Genomic DNA, 22,742 nt, shown 5'->3' on the forward strand with positions numbered 1-22,742 from the left:
CAGACCACCTTACCTGCCTCCTGAGAAATCTGTATGCAGGTCAGGAAGCAACAGTTAGAACTGGACATGGAACAACAGACTGGTTCCAAATTGGGAAAGGAGTACATCAAGGCTATATATTGTCACCCTGTTTATTTAACTTACATGCAGATTACATCATGAGAAATGCTGGGCTGGATAAAGCACAAGCTCAAATCAACATTGCTGGGAGAACGATCAGTAACCTCAGAAATGCAGATGACACCACCCTTATGGCAGAAAGTGAAGAACTAAAAAGCCTTTTGATGAAAGTGAAAGAGGAAAGTGAAAAAAGTTGGCTTAAAACTCAACATTCAAAAAACTAAGATCATGGCATCGGGTCCCATCACTTCATGGCAAATAGATGGGGAAACAATGGAAACAGTGAGAGACATCATTTGGGGGGGCTGCAAAATCCAAAATGAGCTTCCCTGGTGGCTTTGAGGGTAAAGCATCTGCCTACAATGCGGGAGACCCAGGTTCAATCCCTGAGTCGGGAAGATCCCCTGGAGAAGGAAATGGCAACCCACTATAGTATTCTTGCCTGGAAAATCCCATGGACAGAGGAGCCTGGGAGGCTGCAGTCCATGGGGTCGCAAAGAGTTGGACACAACTGAGCGACTTCACTTCACTTCACTTAAAATCACTGTAGATGGCGACTGCAGCCATGAAATTAAAAGACGCTTGCTCCTGGGAGGAAAAGTTATGACCAACCTAGACAGCATATTAAAAAGCAGAGACAAAAAAAAAAGCAGAGACATTACTTTGCCAAAAAAGGTCCATCTAGTCAAAACTATGGTTTTTCCAGTAGTCATGTATGATGTGAGAGTTGAACTATAAAGAAAGCTGAACACCAAAGAATTGATGCTTTTGAACTGTGGTGTTGGAAAAGACTCTTGAGAGTCCCTTGGACTGCAAGGAGATCCAACCAGTCCATCCTAAAGGAAATCAGCCCTGAATGTTCATTGGAAGGACTGACGCTGAAGCTGAAACTCCAAGACTTTGGCCACCTCATGTGAAGAGTTGACTCATTGGAAAAGACCCTGATGCTGGGAAAGATTGAAGGCAGGAGGAGAAGGGGACGACAGAGGATGAGATGGTTGGATGGCATCACTGACTCAATGGACACTTGTTTGAGTAAACTACAGGAGTTTGTGATGGACAGGGAGGCCTGGCGTTCTGCGGTTCACGGGGTGGCAAAGAGTCGGACACGACTGAGGGACTGAACTGAACTGAACTGAAAGGGCAAAACAAGACAGTGCCCCAGAAACATCAGCAGAGCATGTTTCTGCAGTAAGAGTAGCAAATTCCCACTCTATGTGTACTGAACTCAGAGTTGACAAAAGGGTAATAACAGTGGAGCAATAAAAGCGATGGAAGAAAGACCAGTCAAGTAACAGATGTCAGTGTTGGACTCTCCTAGTAACTGACTTGACCATCTCAACCTGGGATTCCCTTACTCGCACAGCTCTCCACCTAGATAAGTGACAGATTGTAAAAAGGAAAGGGATGTGATAAGAGTTTGGCTTTAGAGAAGGTACACAACCACTTCATGGGAAATAGATGGGGAGACAGTGGAAACAGTGTCAGACTTTATTTTCGGGGGCTCCAAAATCACTGCAGATGGTGACTGCAGCCATGAAATTAAAAAACGCTTACTCCTTGGAAGGAAAGTTATGACCAACCTGGATAGCATATTAAAAAGCAGAGAATTACCTTGCCAACAAAGGTCTGTCTGGTCAAGGCTATGGTTTTTCCAGTGGTCATGTATGGATGTGAGAGCTGGACTGTGAAGAAAGCTGAGCGCCGAAAAATTGATGCTTTTGAATTGTGGTGTTGGAGAAGACTCTTGAGAGTCCCTTGGACTGCAAGGAGATCCAACCCCTCCATCCTGAAGGAGATCAGTCCTGGGTGTTCATTGGAAGGACTGATGCTGAAGCTGAAACTCCAATACTTTGGCCACCTCATGCAAAGAGTTGACTCATTGGAAAAGACGCTGATGCTGGGAGGGATTGGGGGCAGGAGGAGAAGGGGATGACAGAGGATGAGATGGCTGAATGGCATCACCGACTCGATGGGCATGAGTTTGAGTAAACTCCGGGAGTTTGTGATGGACAGGGAGGCCTGGCGTGCTGCGATTCATGGGGTCGCAAAGAGTCGGACATGACTGAGCGACTGAACTGAACTGAACTGAACACACAACCACAGAGATAAAGTTGACTGGAGAAGTAACTTGCAGGCACATATTCCGGATGAGGAAAGGAACAGCAAGAGAGAAACAAAGAGGAGGCACTAAGAAGGGAGATAAAGATAAGGAGATGAACAGGGAAAGAAGGAAGGTAGGAACATGACTTACCACCTGTGCCCTATATGCCAGGCACCATGATTTATAAGAACTGATTCCTATTTCCCAAAAGTCTAAGAGGAATCTAAATGTCTCTACAGCCCCTGTGTTGGCTCAGCTTTCAGGTATGAAGTTCACCTCTAAGGACTGCTCCTGACAAACAATACCCTATCTTTGGTTATGATTGGACTCCTAGCATTTGTAGTGTTTATTTATCTGTTTGATAGCCACATACATGACTTCCTTCTTTACCATTGAAAAAAGTCAGTTCCCTGAGTATAACTCTGAAATTGAGAACCCGCCAGGAAGCAACCTCTCAAACAACTGCCCTCTGAAAGAAAGATTTCAAACTCTGACTGTAAAAGCATCATCCTCTCTTTCCTGCTGATTCTCCAACAAAGAGCAAAAATATCAAAGCCGAAAATGAAGTTTTGGAGGCTAAGGAGACTTAAAAACTTAAAAAGCTAGATGATGTTTTTATTAATCCCCACATCGACCCAGGCATAGTAAAACTGCTGACAGGAAAACAACGGATGTTATTGGCCCACCGGCATCCTGTATGTGATTTCCAGATTAGCTGTAAGTTAAAAATCAGATGTGCTACTCTGCTCAGTGTTGTATGGCAGCCTGGATGGGAGGGGGATTTGGGGGAGAATGGATACATGTATATGTACAGCTGAGTCCCTTTGCTGTCCACTTGAAACTTTCACAACATTTTTAATTAGCTATACATCAGTATAAAGTAAAGCATTAAAAAATCAAATGTGCTCATATTAATTGGCTTTAGTTTAGATCATATAAATTCAGTTGATGATCATTTCATTTTGTTTTGTTTTGTTTTCCAGATTTCATGTAAGGATGATCATTTTTAAATTACGCATTTATATGAAGCGCATCCAAGCACAGAATTCGATAGTTCTATGTCTAGTTTTGCTTATTCTAAATATCAGAATCTTGATTCCTATCCAGTATCTCCATGAAACTACCTCCCCAAGGACTGAAAATAGTCATTTCCCAAAGCGGACAAAGGCGTAATTTCTGTGCTGGGAAATTCTGGATCCTCTCCTAGTGTTCACACTGCTCTTGCCCTTTGAGACTTTGTTAGAGCCAGGAGGTCCTCTCTTCTATTTACATCTGTGTGCTCACTTGGTAGCTCAGTCATGTCCAACTCTTTGTGACCCCCCTGGACTGTAGCCTGCCAGGCTCCTCTGTCCATGGAGTTTTCCTGGCAAAAATACTGGAGTGGGTTGCCATTTCCTTCTCCAGGGGGTCTTCCCAACCCAGGGATCAAACCTGCATCTCTAGAGTCTCCTGAATTGACAGGCAAATTCTTTACCACTGTGCCACGTGGGAAGTCCCTATTTACTTTTAAATTCACCTTATTAAGTCTTCATCTTTATTTCTATACTTTCAGTAAGCATTTTCTTTCTGAACTGAGTCTTCATGAAAAAAAATTCTGGCAGATTTTCCATCCATTCCTTAAGATCTGCAAAATTCTGGTTTTGGATCTAAATTCCTAGTTTTCTGCCTTTTACCTTTTTATGCTAGGCCTGAATTGTCTTTGTAGGAATTGACATTCTTTCATGTACTACAACAGTATGTGAGGGGATATAAACCCCTGTTGGCAATAAGTCACATCCTGCCAAGAAGAGGAAGCCGAGACCAAATTCCCCATAAACAATGCCCACTGAGAACTGCTCAGAGGTTCAATGACTTAATGCCTGCCACTTCATAGGCATCCTTCGAGATGGGAGAGTAATAAAAGTAAAGTGGTCACCAAGGGATTTATCATTTACCAAGGTAAGCTCATTCCTGCACAACTGGTGTCACTAGATGTGTCTGGTTCCAAAAAGAAGCAAAGTGATACACATGGATTATAAAATACAGTAAGCTAGCATATGTTCACAGTGAAATAAATGAAAGAGCTCACAGTTCAAGATAACATGTCCTTCTACTTCCCTTTCCTCTCAGGTCCCACTGAAATGACAGAAAATATTTTTCTAAAGAATAAAAACATAACTGTGTTAGAAAATAAGAATGTGAGTTAATAGAGGCTCACATATTTTAAAGACAGTCTAGAAAATAAAATAGAAATCAGGTGGAATCAATTTGCCCCCAAAAATAAAAAGATAGGAACAATGCTAGCCAAAAGAATTAGAAGAGCAGTTTTCCACAATGGTGCTCCATACAAGTTCCAAATTCAGCCAATAAATATAAAGATTGAGAGTGTGCTGTAGTTATGCCTATTAGCTTGGCAAAATGATTAATAGGATAGCCTTTTACTCTAAGAAGTGTCCTAGTTTGGGAATATTTCCCTAGTGGTCCAGCGGTTAAGAATCTGCCTTCCAAGGCAGGGGACATAGGGTTGACCCCTGATCAGGGAACTAATGTTCCATACACCACAGTGCGACTAAGTCCATGTGCCACAACAAGAGAGAAGCCCACTCGCCTCAAGGAAAGATCCCACATACCACAATGAAGACCCCACATGCTGTAACTAAGACCTGATACAGCCAAATAAATAATAAATAATTTTTTAAGTGTCCCAGTTTGGAACATAAGCTATCTGATACCCTTAGTTTTGGAGCATTACCAAAATAATTAAATTGTAATTGAGCCAGTTGGGCCCTCTTACACACCCTTCCCTCACACATTGAAGAGAGCAGGCAACAGGCTGAGGGAGGAAACCAAGAGTGGGTGTTCAGGCCTAAGAGAGAAGCAACTGCAAACCTCCACAGCACCTACAGCTGACTTAAGCCCTGGTAAAACCTGCCTTCCTGGGGTAATTGTGGGATTCGTCAGATTGCCTGACTATACCACAACACTATAGACTGATTATCTCTTCTCAAATTCAAATGTTGAGACTTAATCCCTGATATAATATTTGAAAGCCTTTGGAAGGTAGTTAGGTCATGAGGGTGGAGCCTCCACAAATGGGATTAGTGCCCTTATAAAAGAGGGAGGCCCCACTGAATCCTCCTACACTGTTAGTAAGAATGTAAATTGATGCAGCCACTATGAAGAACAGTATGGATGTCCCTTAAAAACTAAAAATTGATCTACCATATGATCCAGCAATCCTACTCCTAGGCATAGACCTGGAGAAAACTATAATTCAAAAAGATACATTCACTCCATTCTTCCTTGCAGCACTATTTACAGTAGTCAGGACATGGAAGCAACCTAAATCGTTATCGACAGGAATAAAGATGTGGTACATATATACAATGGAATATTACTCAGTCATAAAAACAAACAAAATAATGCCATTTGCAGCAACATGGATGAACCTAGAGATTGTCATACTGAATGAAGTCAGGCACAGAAAGACAAATATCATAGATTGTTTATATGTGGAATCTTAAAAAAGGGTACAAATGAACTTATCTACAAAACAGAAGTACGGTCATAGATGTAGAAAACCAACTACGGTCACCAAGAGGTAAAGGAGGGGGGAATAAATTACAAGTTTGGGATTGACATATACACACTAATATACATATATATATATATATATATATATATAATAGACAGCTAATAACCTACTGTACAGCACAGAGAACTCTATTCCACACTCTGTAATGGCCTGTATGGGAAAGAATGCAAAAAGAAAAGAGTGGATATATGTGTATATATATATATACAGCTGATTCACTGTGCTGTACATCTGAAACTAACATAGCATTGTAAATCAACTACCAATAAAAGGTTTTTTGTTTTTTTTTTTAAAAAGAGGCCCTAGAGAGTTCCTTTGCCCCTTCCATTATGTGAAGACACAGCAAGAAGACAACTATCTATGAACTAGGAAGCATGCTCTCATCAGCCCCCAAATCTGCCAATACCTTGATCGTAGACTTCCCAGCATCAAGAACTGTAAGAAATAAATTTATATTGTTTACAAGCCACCCAGTCCGTGTATCCTGTTATAGCAAACAGAACAGACTAAGACACACGGGAAAACTTCTCTGTGAGCTGACTCTATCACTGGACCTCCTATTTAAAGGAGAAGCCTGGCAGGAAAAAGACTTTGAAACCACATTAATCCATCTAGTCCTTCATTTGTAAATACAAACCAGCAACCATAAGTCACGTAAGACATCTGAGAAAAACCAAGAACACAAAACAGAAGATTCCAAGGGGAAGAGATAATGCTGAAAACAGGTGGTGGAAGGGGGTTGTTTTTGTTTTTAATTCTAATTAGTAACTTGAAGATATTCAAGAAGACATGGCACCCATGAAACAGAGCAAGCTAATAGGAACAAAGAAAATATAGGATAAGATAAAAGCTCTTGGAAATTAAAAACACTTAATGCACAAACTATAATAGGAAAGACAGAATGAAAACTAAGACTGAAGAAATCTCTTAAAATATATATATGAAAATGACAAAAATGAAATGTGAAAAAAAACACTTGGGAGAAAAAACATAAACAATGGACGGAAGGAAATAAATAGAAGAAAATTTCTCTGCACAAGAATAAGGCAACTCTTCAAAGCAAAAGGGCCATCAAGTGCCAATCAGAATAAATGAAAATGAACCTACAAATATTCATAAAATTTTGAATTATAAAAACAAAGATAAAAACATTAAAAACTCCCAGAAGGAAAGAAGTTTTCCTCCAGAAAGAAGTCTTCTTCCACAAGGAAAAAAATGGATAGCCCCAGAGTTACGAGAATTAGACCAACATGAAATTCTCATTGGCAACAAGGATAATAGAAAACACAGGAGTGATGCCTTCCAGTTTTAAGGAAAATATTTTGAACTTAAAATTCTATACCCAGTAAAATAATCAATCATGAAGGGGCAATAAAAACATCTTTAAACATGCAAGAGCATTTACAAATAAGATGTCTCCAAAATAACTACCCAAGAATGTACAAGAAGAAGAATAATGGTGTAAGTATTGAAAGTAAAGTTGAGTGGAGGAAAAAATAGAAGGATGATGATCAGCTAGAGTCCATAATGAAAATAAAAATGCCTGACATGATGACCCACACATCTGTTCCAGGTGGACCACCAATTCTACAGAAAAAAGGAAGGCATGTCTAGTAGTAGTAGTGTTAGTTGCTCAGTCATGTCCGACTCTTTGTGATCCCATGAACTGTAGACCTCCAGTCTCCTCTGTCCATGGGATTCTCCAGGCAAGAATACTGGAGTGGACTGCCATTCCCTTTTCCAGAGGATCTTCCCGACCCACAGATCAAACCCGGGTCTCCTGCATTGCAGGCAAGATTCTTACATTTGAGTTACAGGGAAGACCTTAAAAGGTAAAATAAACCAATTTCTTTGGGAAAGTACATTATGTATTAGCTCTTGGCTAAAACAATAATTTCTCTAAGAACTCCACATAAAGTAGTCACTGTTTGATATAAAGAACATAAAGTGAGGACTTCCCTGGTGGCTCAGTGGTAAAGAATCCACCTACCATTACAGGAAACACGGATTTGATCCTTGATTCAGGAAGACCCCGCATGCGGTGGAGCAGCTAAATCTGGGCACCACAACTATTGAGCCTGCACTCTAGAACCTGGGAACCACAACTACTGAAGTCTGCATGCCCTAGAGACCGTGCTCCACAACAGAAGCCACTGCAAGGAGAAGCCCACACACCACAACTAGAGTAGCCCCCACTAGCAGCAACTAGAGAAACACCCATGCAACAACAAAGACCCAGAACAATCAAACACAAATAAATTGGTTTTTTGAAAATAACATCAAGTGAGATTTTTAGAACTGTGTTTTATAACAAGCCTAGGGATATCTCAAATACAATTCCAAGGGCCCAACAAGAGTTTCTGTAGGCCCAACATACTGTAGTTTCTAAGACCCAATATCACTTCTCTGCTGAACTGATGAAGTTCAAAAATGTATTTTAGGATATTTAAATGAGCAAATGAACTTCATGTCCTTTGAGCAATCATCTTAACTCTTATTCCTCTCTAGTGAAGTACCGGAGAAGGCAATGGCAACCCACTCCAGTACCCTTGCCTGGAAAATCCCATGGACAGAGAGGCCTAGTAGGTTGCATCCATGGGATCACTAGGAGTCAGACACAACTGAGCGACTTCACTTTCACTTTTCACTTTCATGCATTGGAGAAGGAAATGGCAACCCACTCCAGTATTCTTGCCTGGAGAATCCCAGGGACAGGGGAGCCTGGCGGACTGCCATCTATGGGGTTGCACAGAGTCGGACACAACTGAAGCGACTTAGCAGCAGCAGCAGCTGGTGAAGTACAAGTCAAGAGTCTTCACTTCTGTTCCTTAAACCTATAAAGTAAGAAACTGACTTCAAGAAAGAGATGAAGAAAAATGTATATAAACATGCTTTACAAAGTATGTGAAGATGTGAGAGAGGGGAAACAGAGACTTGACTCTTCAAGGAAAATTATAAAAATGCCTCTCAAAAGTGTTTACCTGACCCTAATCCCCCACCTTGTTGCCCCAGGGGATGTTAACCCGCCCGCCCCCCCCCCCCCCCCCCCCCGTAGATCCTAGCTATACTTACATATGGCCAAGCAGACAACCATGGAGAAAGCAAAAAAAACATGCAAGGCCATATGATGACTGTGGTTGGCCCCTTTCACCATAAAAAGAACTTAAAATTTTCATTTTATTACTGCATTTGTATAAAAAGAAATATATTACTGTTCTATAATAAAACATTTTTATAGATTTAAAAAATTATTCCTGTCAACTGCACTTGTGCTAAACACTAAATGACTATAAGGTTGAGATTGAACTTCCTAGAAAATACCTGGAAAGCTGCTACTCTGTGTTGCTAGCTAAGTATAGATGTATAAGGCAGAAGAGCAAGCTGGTAACAGTGTTAACATTCTTTTGTGACAGCTGAGGAGCCTACCAAAGACATGTGCTTGGATAGGAAGCCATCCTTCACCATTTCAGTGGGCAAGACAATAGCCATCAGCAGAAGCAAATTTATCTTAGACATTGTTTTTAATCTGCTCCAGAAGAGAGGCAAAGAGGTCATTAAGCCCTCAAAGTCCTTCTTCATACAGGGTGCTGGAAATAGACTTCACTCCTCAAATCTCAGCAAGGCCAAAATAATGTGTCTGCCTCAATCAAACAAAATATCATGGAATGCTTATCTTTGAGCCATGTGCTTCCTGTTACATAGAGAAGATAACTAAATGAGGCTACCCCATCTATTTTATGAAATGATTATAAATCAGTTAAATGTTAGGGAACATTTATTAAAAAGAGTAACCTGAGTTTCAAAATATGACCTGGAGGAACCCCCTCCCTCCCTGAAATAATTTTCTTATAGGGCTGACAGTTTGTTTGACTTGGTTGCAGACAATAAAACCATATCCATTTATGTATTATGTACGCTTGCCTTTCCTTATGGAAGGAGGAGATGCATCTAGAAAAACCCAAAAGTGTTATCAGATCACTAAGACATAAGCTGAAAAGATGGGAGGGACATAACACTACTTTGCTGGAAATTTTTAATTGTAGGCACAATGCTGTCCTCATGTTAGCAAGAAGTTTTAGACTCATAAATATGAGGTTGATAATGGGGACTTCCTTCACGGTCTAGTGGCTAAGACTCCACGCTTCCAATGCATGGGGCCCAGGTTCAATTCCTAGTGGGGGAACTGGACCCCACATGCTACAAGTAAAGATCCTGCATGCCACAACTATGACCCAGTGCAGCCAAATAAATAATTTTTAAATGAGTCTCATGAAGGAGCCCTCAGAAGAATAAGTCAAGATAGTGAAGCAAGAGATTTGAGATCTCCTTCCACCAGATCATCTGTGTGAGCACTTTTAACTCAGGAAACACTCCTTACCTGTGCTTCCTCAGTAATAGAATGCCACATTATGGTGCCATCATTTAGTGATAAAATGTTTGCAAAGCACTTTATAAACAGAAAAATACTCAAAAATGCCTTTTTTTAATGAAAAAAATAACAAGAGGTGAAAAAGAGGAAATCATCTAAGTTCATATAGTCAATGTCACTATTATTACTATAACTGAAAAAGGTCTGAAGTAATTTTCTAAATATTTTCAGTAGAAAATTGGCAAATACCCATTGATTCTATGCTAGGTTATTGAAGGCAACACCCACTTCCTAATCTGGGCTCTTCTCTCTCATAACATAATAAATTACACATTATCCAGCTTCAACTTTCAGGAGGCAAGAGAAGACAGGTCACTTAAACATTTTTTTTTTTTTTTTGATGAGTTTGTCTCTGAACAATGCATATTGTCTCCAAACAATGTCAGTGTGCCTTAGTGTTTAAAACTAGTTAGTCAATGTAGCAACTCTGTTAACAAGACTAAGAGTAAGGGGAAGATTTAGGAGGTTTCCATTGGGCCCATGAGTGATCACAGCAGCTATGAGACCATAATTAGTGAGCATACTGTCTTTCTTCATTTAACTCCAGAGCATTTTGTCCTTCACCAAAAGCAGCTTAGAGGACAGTCTCTAGGCAGTTGGCTTTAGCTCCCCCAAACCATAAAATGAGGAAGCACCATGGAGAATGTGGGGGTGTCCCTGTAAAATCCTGATAGCACAGACTAATATTTCCTCATGAAGGTTGGTCTCAGTCCAGAAGTTGAAGAATGTCTCCAAACATGGAGTGTCACTTGAGGTCTAAGGGTTGTAGGATTTGGGGCTGGGCAAAAATTCCCTCAAGCCAAATTAATAACTTAAGCTTTTTCCCTTCTTAATGCTCTTTCATTCTTCACAATCTGGCCTGTGTGGTTGGGAGCCAAAGTAATTCATTAAAGACATGAGGAAAGAACAATGAGCAGGGCAAGGTTTTAAAGACAAAAAAAAAAAAAAGAGTTCCCCAGTCTTCAAGATTTCCTGATTTGACTCCAAGAGCACATTCCAATAGAATTGAAAACTGTGTGTCCCGAATCAGGGTTTTCTACTGAAACTCAGTGGTGACCTGCATCTGTGAGGATTTGTTGACATTTAAAAAGCAAACTAAAGGGAGAATCAAGGCAAAAAAAAAAAAAAAATCTTTCCATGATTTTTTAAAATTCTTGTGCTCACAAAAGAGCTTGGAAACAAAGTTAGGGGAGTCAACAAATGCTAAAGGGCCTTGGGATTGTTTTCCTCTGGGTTGAGCCAATTTGCTTATCAGGTCCAGATATTTGGAAAACTTGATTTATTGAGTTTTGTTCCTCTCATGACTTACTACAGCTTCACAAAGAAATATAAAAATATTTTACTAATCACTTCTCTTCAAGCATACATGAATTATACTATACGCATTACAAGTTAAATCGACAGAATCTTCCCACGAGCCCTCACTGTGTGGTTTTCTTCTGTAAGTACAGATTCACAACTGGAGATTTAAGACTTCACTGTAATACAATGAAAAGAATAACAGCTAATGTGTACTGAGCACTCCTTAAAAGTTAGATGCTGTATGAAGCATTTCACATGCATTAACCCTCACGACAATCCTATTAGGTACTCGTTATTATTAACACCACTTTACAAGTGAGAAAAATAAAGGCCTAGCACAATTATGTAACAGAATCCGATTTCAAACACTGAATGTAAAAGGAGCTTGGAAGAGATTCTAAGGAGACGGTGGGTGGTGCCGAGCAGAAATGACGAGGAACCTGCACATGAATGGGTCTACGCCTGTGTCCAGAGGTCAAGGACAGGAAGACGAGACCTCTCTCAACAAAAGTGATACTCCAGGGGACTTTCCTGGTGGTTCAGTGATTAAGGCTTCCTGCTGCCAATGCAGGGGTGTGGGTTCAATCAGGGAACTAAGATCCCACATGCCCTGGGGCACAGCCAAAAGATTTTTTTTCAAAGTGATACTCCAGGACGTACTTCATCCAAAACACAGACTCCATCCCAGTCAAACCTGGGGCCCTGTGACTCCTTACATTTCATTGCTTCCAGCCTTCTCTGCTTCACAGTGAAGCACCAACCCCCTCCCCCAGAGAACCTGACTGACCTCTCACTGGAGGCTTTCCCAAACCCCTGTCCAAAACTTGTTTCCTTACCAACCTTTTTCTTATGGATACAATGCTAGAAAACTGGATTTTTATCTACATTCTCTTACAATTTGATTATCTACAGCAAAAACTATATTGCTATGAACTATGCCAGGATCAGAATTTTTTCTATACAGATAAAAAATAGCTATATTTTCCCACAGCCTGTTCATTCAAAATAAAAAAAAAAAAAAAAAATCAGAATCTACCCCAAGGATCACAAGAGCCTAGAAAAAGCTGAAGGACATTTAATTTCTCTTTGTGAGACACAGTCCAGCTATTTAAGCGAAATCAAACCACCTGTCACAAAGCGAGAGGAAAGAACCCCATGTGGGAAAGACAGAGATGTGAGAAGGAAACCTGAGGAGGGCTCTTATCTGCTTCACACCCCAGGGCTTACACAGGAAGCTGTGTTTCTCAAAGCTTGTTTGTCATTTTGAGATGTGTAGGGTTATAAATTGAGTTTCTTTAGTACTTACTGGTTTCTGAGCCTTAATTTCTGAAATCATGTGGCAAATAAAATCTGCTGGAGCCAAGACAGTGATTTATTGCAGAAATATTTACTGAATTCAAAGGAGTTCAGTAAATATTGAGTAAAGGCTCTATTCTAGACAGTGAAGGAAAAATAAGTAAGCCAGCCATCATGTTCAAAGGTCATGTAAATGTGCACAGCAAGGAAGTGGAAGACAGGCCTAGAGGGCCACAGAAAGCAGAGTAAAGGAAAGTCAAGTCCAGGTGGGGGGTCAAAGTCATTCCCACCTATCCTGGGAAGCTCTGAAGGGAACTTAGGTGAATACAAACTGTGGAGTGTGGTAGGTTGGACCCTGTCCAAGCTGAGTCATAGTCATTTACTAAAAAGAGAAGGCATTTGGTGGAGGTGGTCTGCCACCTGAGATGTGGTGAAATATGGACTTTGCAAGAAGACATCTACAGTTCCTCCTCAGCTGTACCTTCTAGCAGAATATTGGACCAATTGAAAAGACGAAAAGAAAAACACAGGAGGCTTAATTTCTTAACCTATTCATGAAGCAGCCAAATAAAACACATTTTAAAGGAGATGAAAGAGAGCCAGAACTTTAAGCAGAAAAGAAGTCTGCCCACTTCTCCGCCCCTCTTATGCCCACACTCTGGTCCAAGCCACCTCACCTCTCCTCCTGGTTGTGGTAATAGCCTCCCCTTGGGTCTCCTCACTCCTACCCTTTCATCTATTTTCAACAGAACAGAGTGACAGTTCCAGAATTGCAGTAGTTTCCAATTGCTGCTCTAGGAAATCATCACAAATGTAGCTGTTTAAAACAGTACCAATGTATTGTCTTATTACTATGGAAGTCAGAAGATTGAAAATGGATCTCACAGGGATAAAATTAAGCTGTTTGATCAAGATTGAGTCCCTTCTGGAGGCTCTAGGACAGAGTCTGTTCTTTGCCTTTTCTAGTCTCTAGAGGCTGCCCGAATTCCTTGGTCATGCATGCATCACTCTGACTTCTGCTTTCATTATTACATCACCTCATCTGACTTCTGCATCCCTCTTATAAGAAACCCTTTTGATTACAATGAGCCCACTCTTATAATCTAGGATAATCATCCCATCTTAAGATCCTTAACTCCATCACATCTGCAAAGTGTCTTCTACCATGTAAGGTCACATGTTCACAAGTTCCAAGGATTAGGACATGGGCACCTTTATCTTTGCAGGAGCAGGGCATGAATCTGCCTACCACAAGACTCATCTCTGTCCTCCACACAAAATGTCCAGTTTTGCTCAGGAGAGAAGCCAGTTCTTCTAATGAAGCTTAAACTTCAGCTTACCTCACTTGCACTTTTCATCCCAAGACCCTGGGAGTAGCACTAGAAATCTGTTTCACTCTGTCTTGTTTTTTGATGTGCAAGATTAAAATATTTTAGCCACAAGGGCTAAGATCATTGTCTCCACTCTATCTCCTCCCATCACATTTTGCCTTGTACTAGACAATGCTGGGATAAAAGACTGTCAAGTTCAAAGTACAGAGTTTGTGTTTAGCGGAGTATATTTATATGATTCACTGTCACTTCTGTATAAAGTTACTGGCGGTCACCCCCAAAGTAGGAATAGTTCTGTCTCCATGGGGAATTACCTAGCATGGCACGAAGAAAGTATAGGGCCCAAGGTCACATGGCAATATGACTGTGTCTGGTAGCACATGGAACCGGAAGTATGTGAATCATGGAAGAAACAAGAGTTTGCAATACTGAGCCAGAAGTTAATCTGTGCAGGATTCTTCCCATCATCACACATGTAAAATTGTACATGGAAGGTTTACTTTTCATTAACTACTAGTCAAAACAAAATTTATCTCGCATTAGTAGTATTAGGAGAATCAAATGCTTGAGTATCCTTGATACTATATATAATAAGCCTATCATACATTTTTCTCTTTACATGAGGATTGAACATATAAAATTTATTAAGATCCCAGTGCTGACAGAGCACAAACCCATTTGCAATAGTATCATATATAGTTAAGTACATCTGTAACAGCTCGGATATGAAGGAAACTTGATGGAAGTTTTCCCAAGGTTAACAATTCTAAATCTTGACATGACATTATGAAGTCACGAAGTTGCAAAGTTATTCTAGGCTATCATAATTTTAAAACTAATTTTAATGTGCTAGAGGAAAAACTGAATTATCTTTCTAGTATCTCTATAGAAAGTTATGCACAAAACATGGTCATAAAAGAGGCAATCAAAAAATAGGGCACCAAAAGTAGAGGAGAAAGGTACTATAAAGGTCTATCAAGCAGTGAATTAATGAAGCTGTTATTTTTCTGAATTTTGTGATATGTATGGTATGTTACTGATTTTCAAAATTGAGATTTATAAGGATTTGTTTTCTCATGCTAAATGAACATTACCTTTAATACTTAGTTTTGTATTAGTTTAAAGCTTCAAATAAAAAACTGGATCTAGCCCTGACAACCCACCCTCCCCCTTGCTCAGTCAGTCAGCTCCAGGCACAGTGCCTCTTTATTGTTCCTCTAATAGGCCAGGCACACTCCCACCTCAAAGCTTTTACACTTGCTGGTCTCTCTGCCTAAAATGCTTGTCCTCTAGTAACTACATGACTCCCCTTCTCACTTCTTTCAGATATTTGTTCAACTATGTCTTTCTCAATTCAGCCTTCCCTGATTATCATTTTTAAAACTGCAACACCTCTAGTACACAAGACGACTTACTTATTCATTTAAATTGTTAACTATCTCTCCCCCTCCCCCACAAGAATGTAAGCTTCATACAGGTTTAAGAGTTTTTAATTTTTAAAATCTGTTTTGTCCACAGTTGTTTCTTTTCTGTTTTGAACAGTGTCTGGTGCGTAAGAGGTTTTCAGTACGTATCTGTGGAATGGCTGGCCGGCTGACTGGATGAGTGAATAAATGAGTAAGTGAATGAATGAACTACCAGTCAAGGTTGAAATTAACATAAGACAACCAGCACTACCACAGTGATACAAGATCATTCCAGTCAAAATCATTGAAATGTGATGTTTTAATTGGCTTATTCATCATATGAAGGCAGGTTTACAATTCACAGTAAGCTTTTCATTTCTGAATTATTAAAAGTATTTTTCTTTATAAAAAATGCCATGTTTTGGATTACCTCATCAACTTTCAGACTTCATTCCACCATCAAAAGAAAATCCAGATTTCAAAATTAAGACTAGAAATAAAAAATCTTAATTTTCTTTAAATTACAAAGCTCTATTTGAACAAATAGTGAAAGTAATGTTTTTGAGAAATAGGTTCACCATCCTGATTGTGGGCTGGGAAGTGTGGGATTCTTGCCATCGTGGGGAGTGAGATTCAGACATTTTATAGACAAAATCTCTGTAGCCTCCCAGGTGGTGCTAGTGTTAAAGAACCTGCCTGCCAGTGCAGGAAACATAAGAGATGTGGGTTCAATCCCTGGGTCAGGAAGATCCCCCGGAGGAGGGCATGGCAATCCATTCCAGTATTCTTGCCTGGAGAATCCCATGGACACAGGAACCTGGTGGGCTACAGTCCACAGGATCACAAAGAGTCGGAAACGACTGAAGCGACTTAACACACACACAGCATTTACTAAGACTACTTAAAATAATAACAACAACAGCAACCATTCAGTAAGTGCTTACTGTATGCCAGATACTGGCTCAAACGCTAAATTAAAGGACTATTCTAAGGTGTGGGTCTATGGAAGGAATATAAAAGCATATTTAATTGTAAATTATTATAATTCTATGGATGGAATTTTTCAATTAAGAGAATTTTTTTTACAAAACCAAAGTATGACACTTAGATTATTACACATTTGAGAATACTAAATAATAAAATGGAGAATTGGAGCAATGTATTTGGAAATATGTTCTAAGACCAATAAACATGTATGACATATAATGTAATTCTGAGTATTATTGCATTATTCACTGGAATGAGGCAGCTCAAAATAGATCTATATTTGTATATGTGTCATAGCTAAAGCTTAAACCCATTCTAGTAAAGAAGACTGATTAACATATTAACAATTATTTTCTTATTCAACTTAACTATTCATTTTGCTCATTTCTTACTTCTAATCCTAACAGTCTAAAATACTTACCTAACAACTAGAATAATGTTATATAATGTAGCTTTCTGATAAACTTCTAAAACAGACTTTTATTTTTTATTTTTTTTCCATTTATTTTTATTAGCTGGAGGCTAATTACTTTACAATATTGTAGTGGTTTTTGCCATACATTGACATGAATCAGCCATGGATTTACATGTGTTCCCCATCTCGAACCCCCCTCTCACTTCCCTCCCCATCCCATCCCTCTGGGTCATCCCAGTGCACCAGCCCTGAGCACCTGTCTCATGCATCCAACCTGGACTGGCAACCTAAAACAGACTTTTAAAACAATCTGCTTCCCACTAAAACAGGATAAAATGTCAGGAAAACACATCTATTGAGAACAATTATAAAAGATGACATATACAAAGCTGTTTGAAACTACCATAGAACAACAAAATCACCCAGGACTTTAAAAGTTCCAGCAGAGAAGAGAAATATACTGAGATAAACCTGATACTCTGTTCCTTTCCATTGAGGCATTCGGTAATTCCTAACCTGCCCGAGATGAGACAATAATTGGAATTCAGAGTCTGGGAGGGAAGAAGGGTCTTAGTAATGTACTGGGCTTTCGATTGACTTAAGAGTGAGAACAAACTAAAGCATCCAAGGTCTTATAAACACTGAAACCCAGCCTTAACTTGTCTCAGTCTCTGACTGGATCAAAATGACCTGTTCCTTCTCTTACTGCCTGCTGCAAGAAAGGTAAATCTCCTGAAGAAAAATAACAACCAGACGCTCTGTAACTTTTTCATATGCAATGTATAGATTTCAATAATAAACTAGCAGGTATGGTACAGCACAATAACAAACTATTGAAAACCAAGAGACAGAAAATATAAGCAGGCTCACAGATAATCTAGATATTGGAACTGTCAGACATGGACTTTAAAGTAACTATGATAACAAGATGGATAGTTTCACTAGAGAACCAGTATATATATAAAATAAACAAATGGAATGTCTTATTCATCTTTTGTTCACCAGTCCTCTGCAATAGGAACAATCCAGTACCTACTAAATAATATATAGGTATCTTAACTTCAACTAAAGCACTACCTCTTTTGTAGGCACAGTATATGCAGCACCTGGAGCCCACAATACTTTTAAAGAACACAAAAATGTTTAAATTTTCATTTCAAGTTAGAAGAAAAATGAATATAATAATAGTGGATACATAATAATGAGTCCAACCTGGATTATATTTGTCTTTAAACCCTCACAATTGTAAAACTTAATTTTCAATATTTTTTGAAGGAAGGGGCCTGGAAAGGGCCCATGATACACATAATGTGACCTTGGTCTGATCTTCCTACCCTGCACCCTGTGGAATAAGGCATGTTGCTCCACAACCCTCACATTTTGGAATCATTAATAGCTTTAGAGCTTAAATAAAGCCTCCAATTATCTACTTCTTTTGCTTCCCATATTACCTAACAACCTAAAATCTGAATTAGGTATTTTACATATGAACAACATTCTTTGTTGTTCATATGTAAAATATGAAGCACATATATGCTTTAGAGTGGTCATCTTTGGACCGCCTATTCAAGCTTACACCAAAAGGATGAATTACAAATAACAAACAAACAAACATAGATGGTAAGCATGTTTTAAGTATTTGAGTTAGGTAGCTAAAATTTTCCACATGCTGAAGACTGTGAGATTTATGTGGATATGGAGATAATAAATAGTAAAGCATATATCTGGGAGAAAATTCTTGCGTTCCCACAACACTTAATGGTTGGCTTGTTATATTTTCACATACATCATCAATGTCCCAGGCTTCCTGATGATGTTGTGAAAGTTTATATAAATATAAGTGCACATTTCTTAAATGTAGATCTTAAATAACTCATTGAAGTAAAATATCACTTCTGCCTGATTCTCCCCCTGACAATAGCAGGCTGACTAGAAGTTCTCTAGTCTGTGCTCCTCTGGAAAACATACTGGTAGTGATGTTTGGTAAACTGTTATTAAGTTATCACTGCTACTGTAAACTTAATTGTATAAAGATACATGTTTTTATTAAATCATAAAAAGTTACGTTAAGTTGGTATTACCTAGCATACCATAGGTGCTCAAAAATATTTTTTGACTGCCTCAATAGTGGAAGAGAGGAGAGGAGAAGAAGGAGAGGAGAGGAAGGAGAGGAAGCAAATGTGGCAAAATGGTAAGTAAATGAATATCTTAGGTTGAATAAGGTCTCCGGCATCAACTGATGCCAAAGCTGACGTTCCAGTACTTTGGCCACCTGATGCGAGGAGCCAACTCATTTGGAAAAGACCCTGATGCTGGGAAAGATTGAAGGCCAAAGGAGAAGAGGGCGGCAGAGGATGGGATGGTTACACAGCATCACTGATTCAATGGACACGAACTTGAGCAAACTCCAGGAGAGAGTGGAGGATAGGGAAGCCTGGCGTGCTGCAGTCCATGGGGTCACAAAGAGTCAGACATGACTTAGCAACTAAACAACAAAGGTCTCCAGTCTATAAATAGATCTACAAGAACTGATATAATCTAAAGATGTAACATTCCCAATCACGATGATGCAAATGATGGTGACACCAAAGTCAGTGCCTTAAGCCATGTGGCCACTGTAACAAGTCCAAGAGGAAGGAACTAGCCTCAGCTTTCTCTGCCAATTAGCACCACAGTAAATATAGACCCAACATTTCATCTCATTACAAAGCTATTTACAAATGGGCTACTTAATAGCTCATTACAAATAGTTATGAAAGTCTATAAAATGAAATTCTATATGAGGAAGATCAGCAAGTTGTGTTCCCCATCAAGAGTGGTTCAAGTAACTAATTTATTAGTTTCCTATTTAAAAATTATTTCATAGTATTTGTGCCCAAGATGTTCAATCCAAAATGACTGAGTGGAATGACTTTTGGAATGGCTGCTGCTGCTGCTACTGCTGCTAAGTCGCGTCAGTTGTGTCCGACTCTGTGCGACCCCATAGACAGCAGCCCACCAGGCTCCCCCATCCCTGGGATTCTCCAGGCAAGAACACTGGAGTGAGTTGCCATTTCCTTCTCCAATGCATAAAAGTGAAAAGTGAAAGTGAAGTCGCTCAGTCGTGTCCGACTCTTAGCAAATGGACTTTTGCCAAAAATCAATATGATGACAAACTATTCTAAATCTAAAAGAAAATAAAGGAGTTTAAAGCCAAACACAATGTGTGAACATTATAATTAGATATCATACCAAAAATAAAAACAAGCTCTGTGACATGAGATGTGGGGACAACTGGGGAAACTGAAAAATGGAATGTATGTTACTTATTCATCAACGTTACATTTCTTGGATGTGGTGACAATACTGCAGTTAAGATGGAGAATGTCCTTTTTCTTAGGAGATCTGTGCTGAAGTATTTGGGGATAAGAGTCATGATGTCTTCAACAACAAAAAAGTTTATGGTGTATGCATGTGTTTGGGTGTGTGCTGGTGGAAGGACGAGGAAAAAGAGGAGCAAATGTGGCAAAATGGTAACAACTGTAGAATTTAGGTGAAAGGTATTTGGGTGTTTATCATTCTTCCAATTTTTTATAAGTTCCAACATTTTCAAAATTAAAAGTTAGAGGAAAATATAAAAAAACATAATGTTACAGAGAAAAGTTTAAGGTAGAAAAGGTATCTATGATTACAACATTATGATTTAAGAGCCAGTCAAAATAATGCACACCATAGCTCCATCTGGGGATATGTGTAGAAATATACATTAACATATTAATAGAGGTCACTGATTGGAACCCTCTAAATTGGGCAACATGGCAGTCTGGAGCAGTTACCTCTGGATTGTCCAATTACAATTACTTCTATTTTCTTATTTTTATTTATAAAAAATTGCTTATTTTATACATATGCATTCATATATACACATAAATTATTTTAAAAGAGTGAAACTGAACTTATCAAAACCTCACAACAGTAGATTCTGTTGGAAACTTGTCCTTGTCAAAACTGGTTAATCTAATGTTTACATTATTAAGATAATACCAGTGACTAAATATAAATAAATCACTTTATTTGTAAAAGAAAAAATGACGACAATAATTCTAGACTCTTAAATCGGCTCTGGAAATATGGAAATATTGCTCCAGAGAGCATCACTAATGACCTACAGGTGCAAACTACACTGAGATAGATTTCAACTCATTATGAGACTGAACATTGCAATGAATGTGTCCAACAAGGGAACAGACTGCATCAAGAGATAACTGCTTATCAAAGTAAGTTAACCAACTGTCAGACATATGATTAGAAGGAGAGTACTAGATATACTCTAATCCAGACTTTCCTCTCTAACAAGTCTGAAATAAAACAGCAGTAATAAACCAAATACACTTCCACTGAAGGAAAAACTACACAATAATCTGTCACTGACTAACAACGTTTAAGACAAGATTAATACTCTCAGGTCACAATGCTGTATTTCTTAAACTAGAATACTATTAAAACTGTTCCGCTAGACAAATTGCTCAACCAAAAACCAAATGCTTCTTGCCATAATGAACCTAAATTATTTCTAACCATACGATCTTAGTTTTAAGTGTTGGTGTAGTCATACAATGGAATACTGCTTTACAAGAAAAAACTGAATAACAAAATATTGATACATGCAACTACATGGAAATATGTCAAAAACCTTACACTTCGTGAAAGAAGACACAAGAATACATGCTGCATGGTTTCATTTATATTAATTTCAAAAACAGGCAAATCAACCAAATAGAAATCAGAAGGTGGTTGTGTACAATGCAGGGAAAATGAAAAAAGGGGGCACAAGGAACTTTCTGGAGTGATAGAAATATTGTCTCTTGCTTTTTGGTGATAATTACAAATCTACATAAAATTGTCAAAGCTCAAACAAAACACTCAAGATCTATGTGGTTTTTGCTTACAAATTATACCTCCTTGAAATTAAAATGAATGCTAAAAAAATCATATTTGCTTTGTATCTCCTGAAGAACTCAATACTTACCAAATGATTTCTTCTTACTGCAGAACATTATGGCACTTGATTATTTTTCACCAGGCCTCAACAGCTGGCCTATGTAAGAAAACAGGATATGTACAAAACATTAGTATTTGAGAAACACTCATTAACCAAAAATTCCCATCATCCAGCTTTCTTCCTAGTCAAATCTAGATGACTAGGAAGTCATTAACACAACAAAGAATAACAGACTCCATTTATGAGACTTAAATCTAACCAGACAGACACAGAAAACAAACTTATGGTTACCAAATTGGAAAGGGGGAAGGGATAAATTTGGAGCTTGCAATCAAAATATACACATTACTATATATAAAATGTATAACCAAGAAGGATCTGCTGTATAGTACATGGAACTATGTACAATGTCTTGTAATAACCTATAAGGTAAAAGAATCTAAAAAGGAATGTATATATATGTGTGTATATGTATACACACACATATATGTATATATATATAGAGAGAGAGACCCAAGTCATTTTGTTGTATACCTGAAACAAACATACCATTGTAAATCAATTCTATTTCAATTAAAAATTTTAAGAGAAACAATTCTATATAAAAATTACCTATTTGTATTATAGCAGATATATGGAACAACAAAGTAAGAACAAGTATGACATTAAATTTGGCGTTAAAATGGAGCCAAATTTTCTAATATATCCAAAACCCTGTAAATTTGAATATTACAGAGGTGATGCTCCAACACCTGCCTTTTATTTAAGTGCCAAGTGTGATTCCTTCCAGAGTCACC

General features: G+C 38.6%; 1 protein-coding gene across 5 annotated transcripts in view; it reads right to left on the minus strand.

Annotated features, from left to right (window-relative positions):
* ATP8B4 (ATPase phospholipid transporting 8B4 (putative)) overlaps positions 1-22,742 on the minus strand; it is a 265,518-nt gene that overhangs the window by 225,686 nt on the left and 17,090 nt on the right. For all 5 annotated transcript variants that reach the window (XM_043920126.1, XM_043920124.1, XM_043920122.1 and 2 more), the window contains exon 2: positions 21,973-22,041. In XM_043920126.1, coding sequence (XP_043776061.1) covers positions 21,973-22,000 — 28 coding nt within the window. In that variant the 5' untranslated portion in view covers positions 22,001-22,041. The remainder of the gene's footprint in view (positions 1-21,972; positions 22,042-22,742) is intronic.

Source organism: Cervus elaphus, chromosome 12, assembly GCF_910594005.1.
Source record: "Cervus elaphus chromosome 12, mCerEla1.1, whole genome shotgun sequence".
Taxonomy (NCBI): Eukaryota; Metazoa; Chordata; class Mammalia; order Artiodactyla; family Cervidae; genus Cervus; species Cervus elaphus.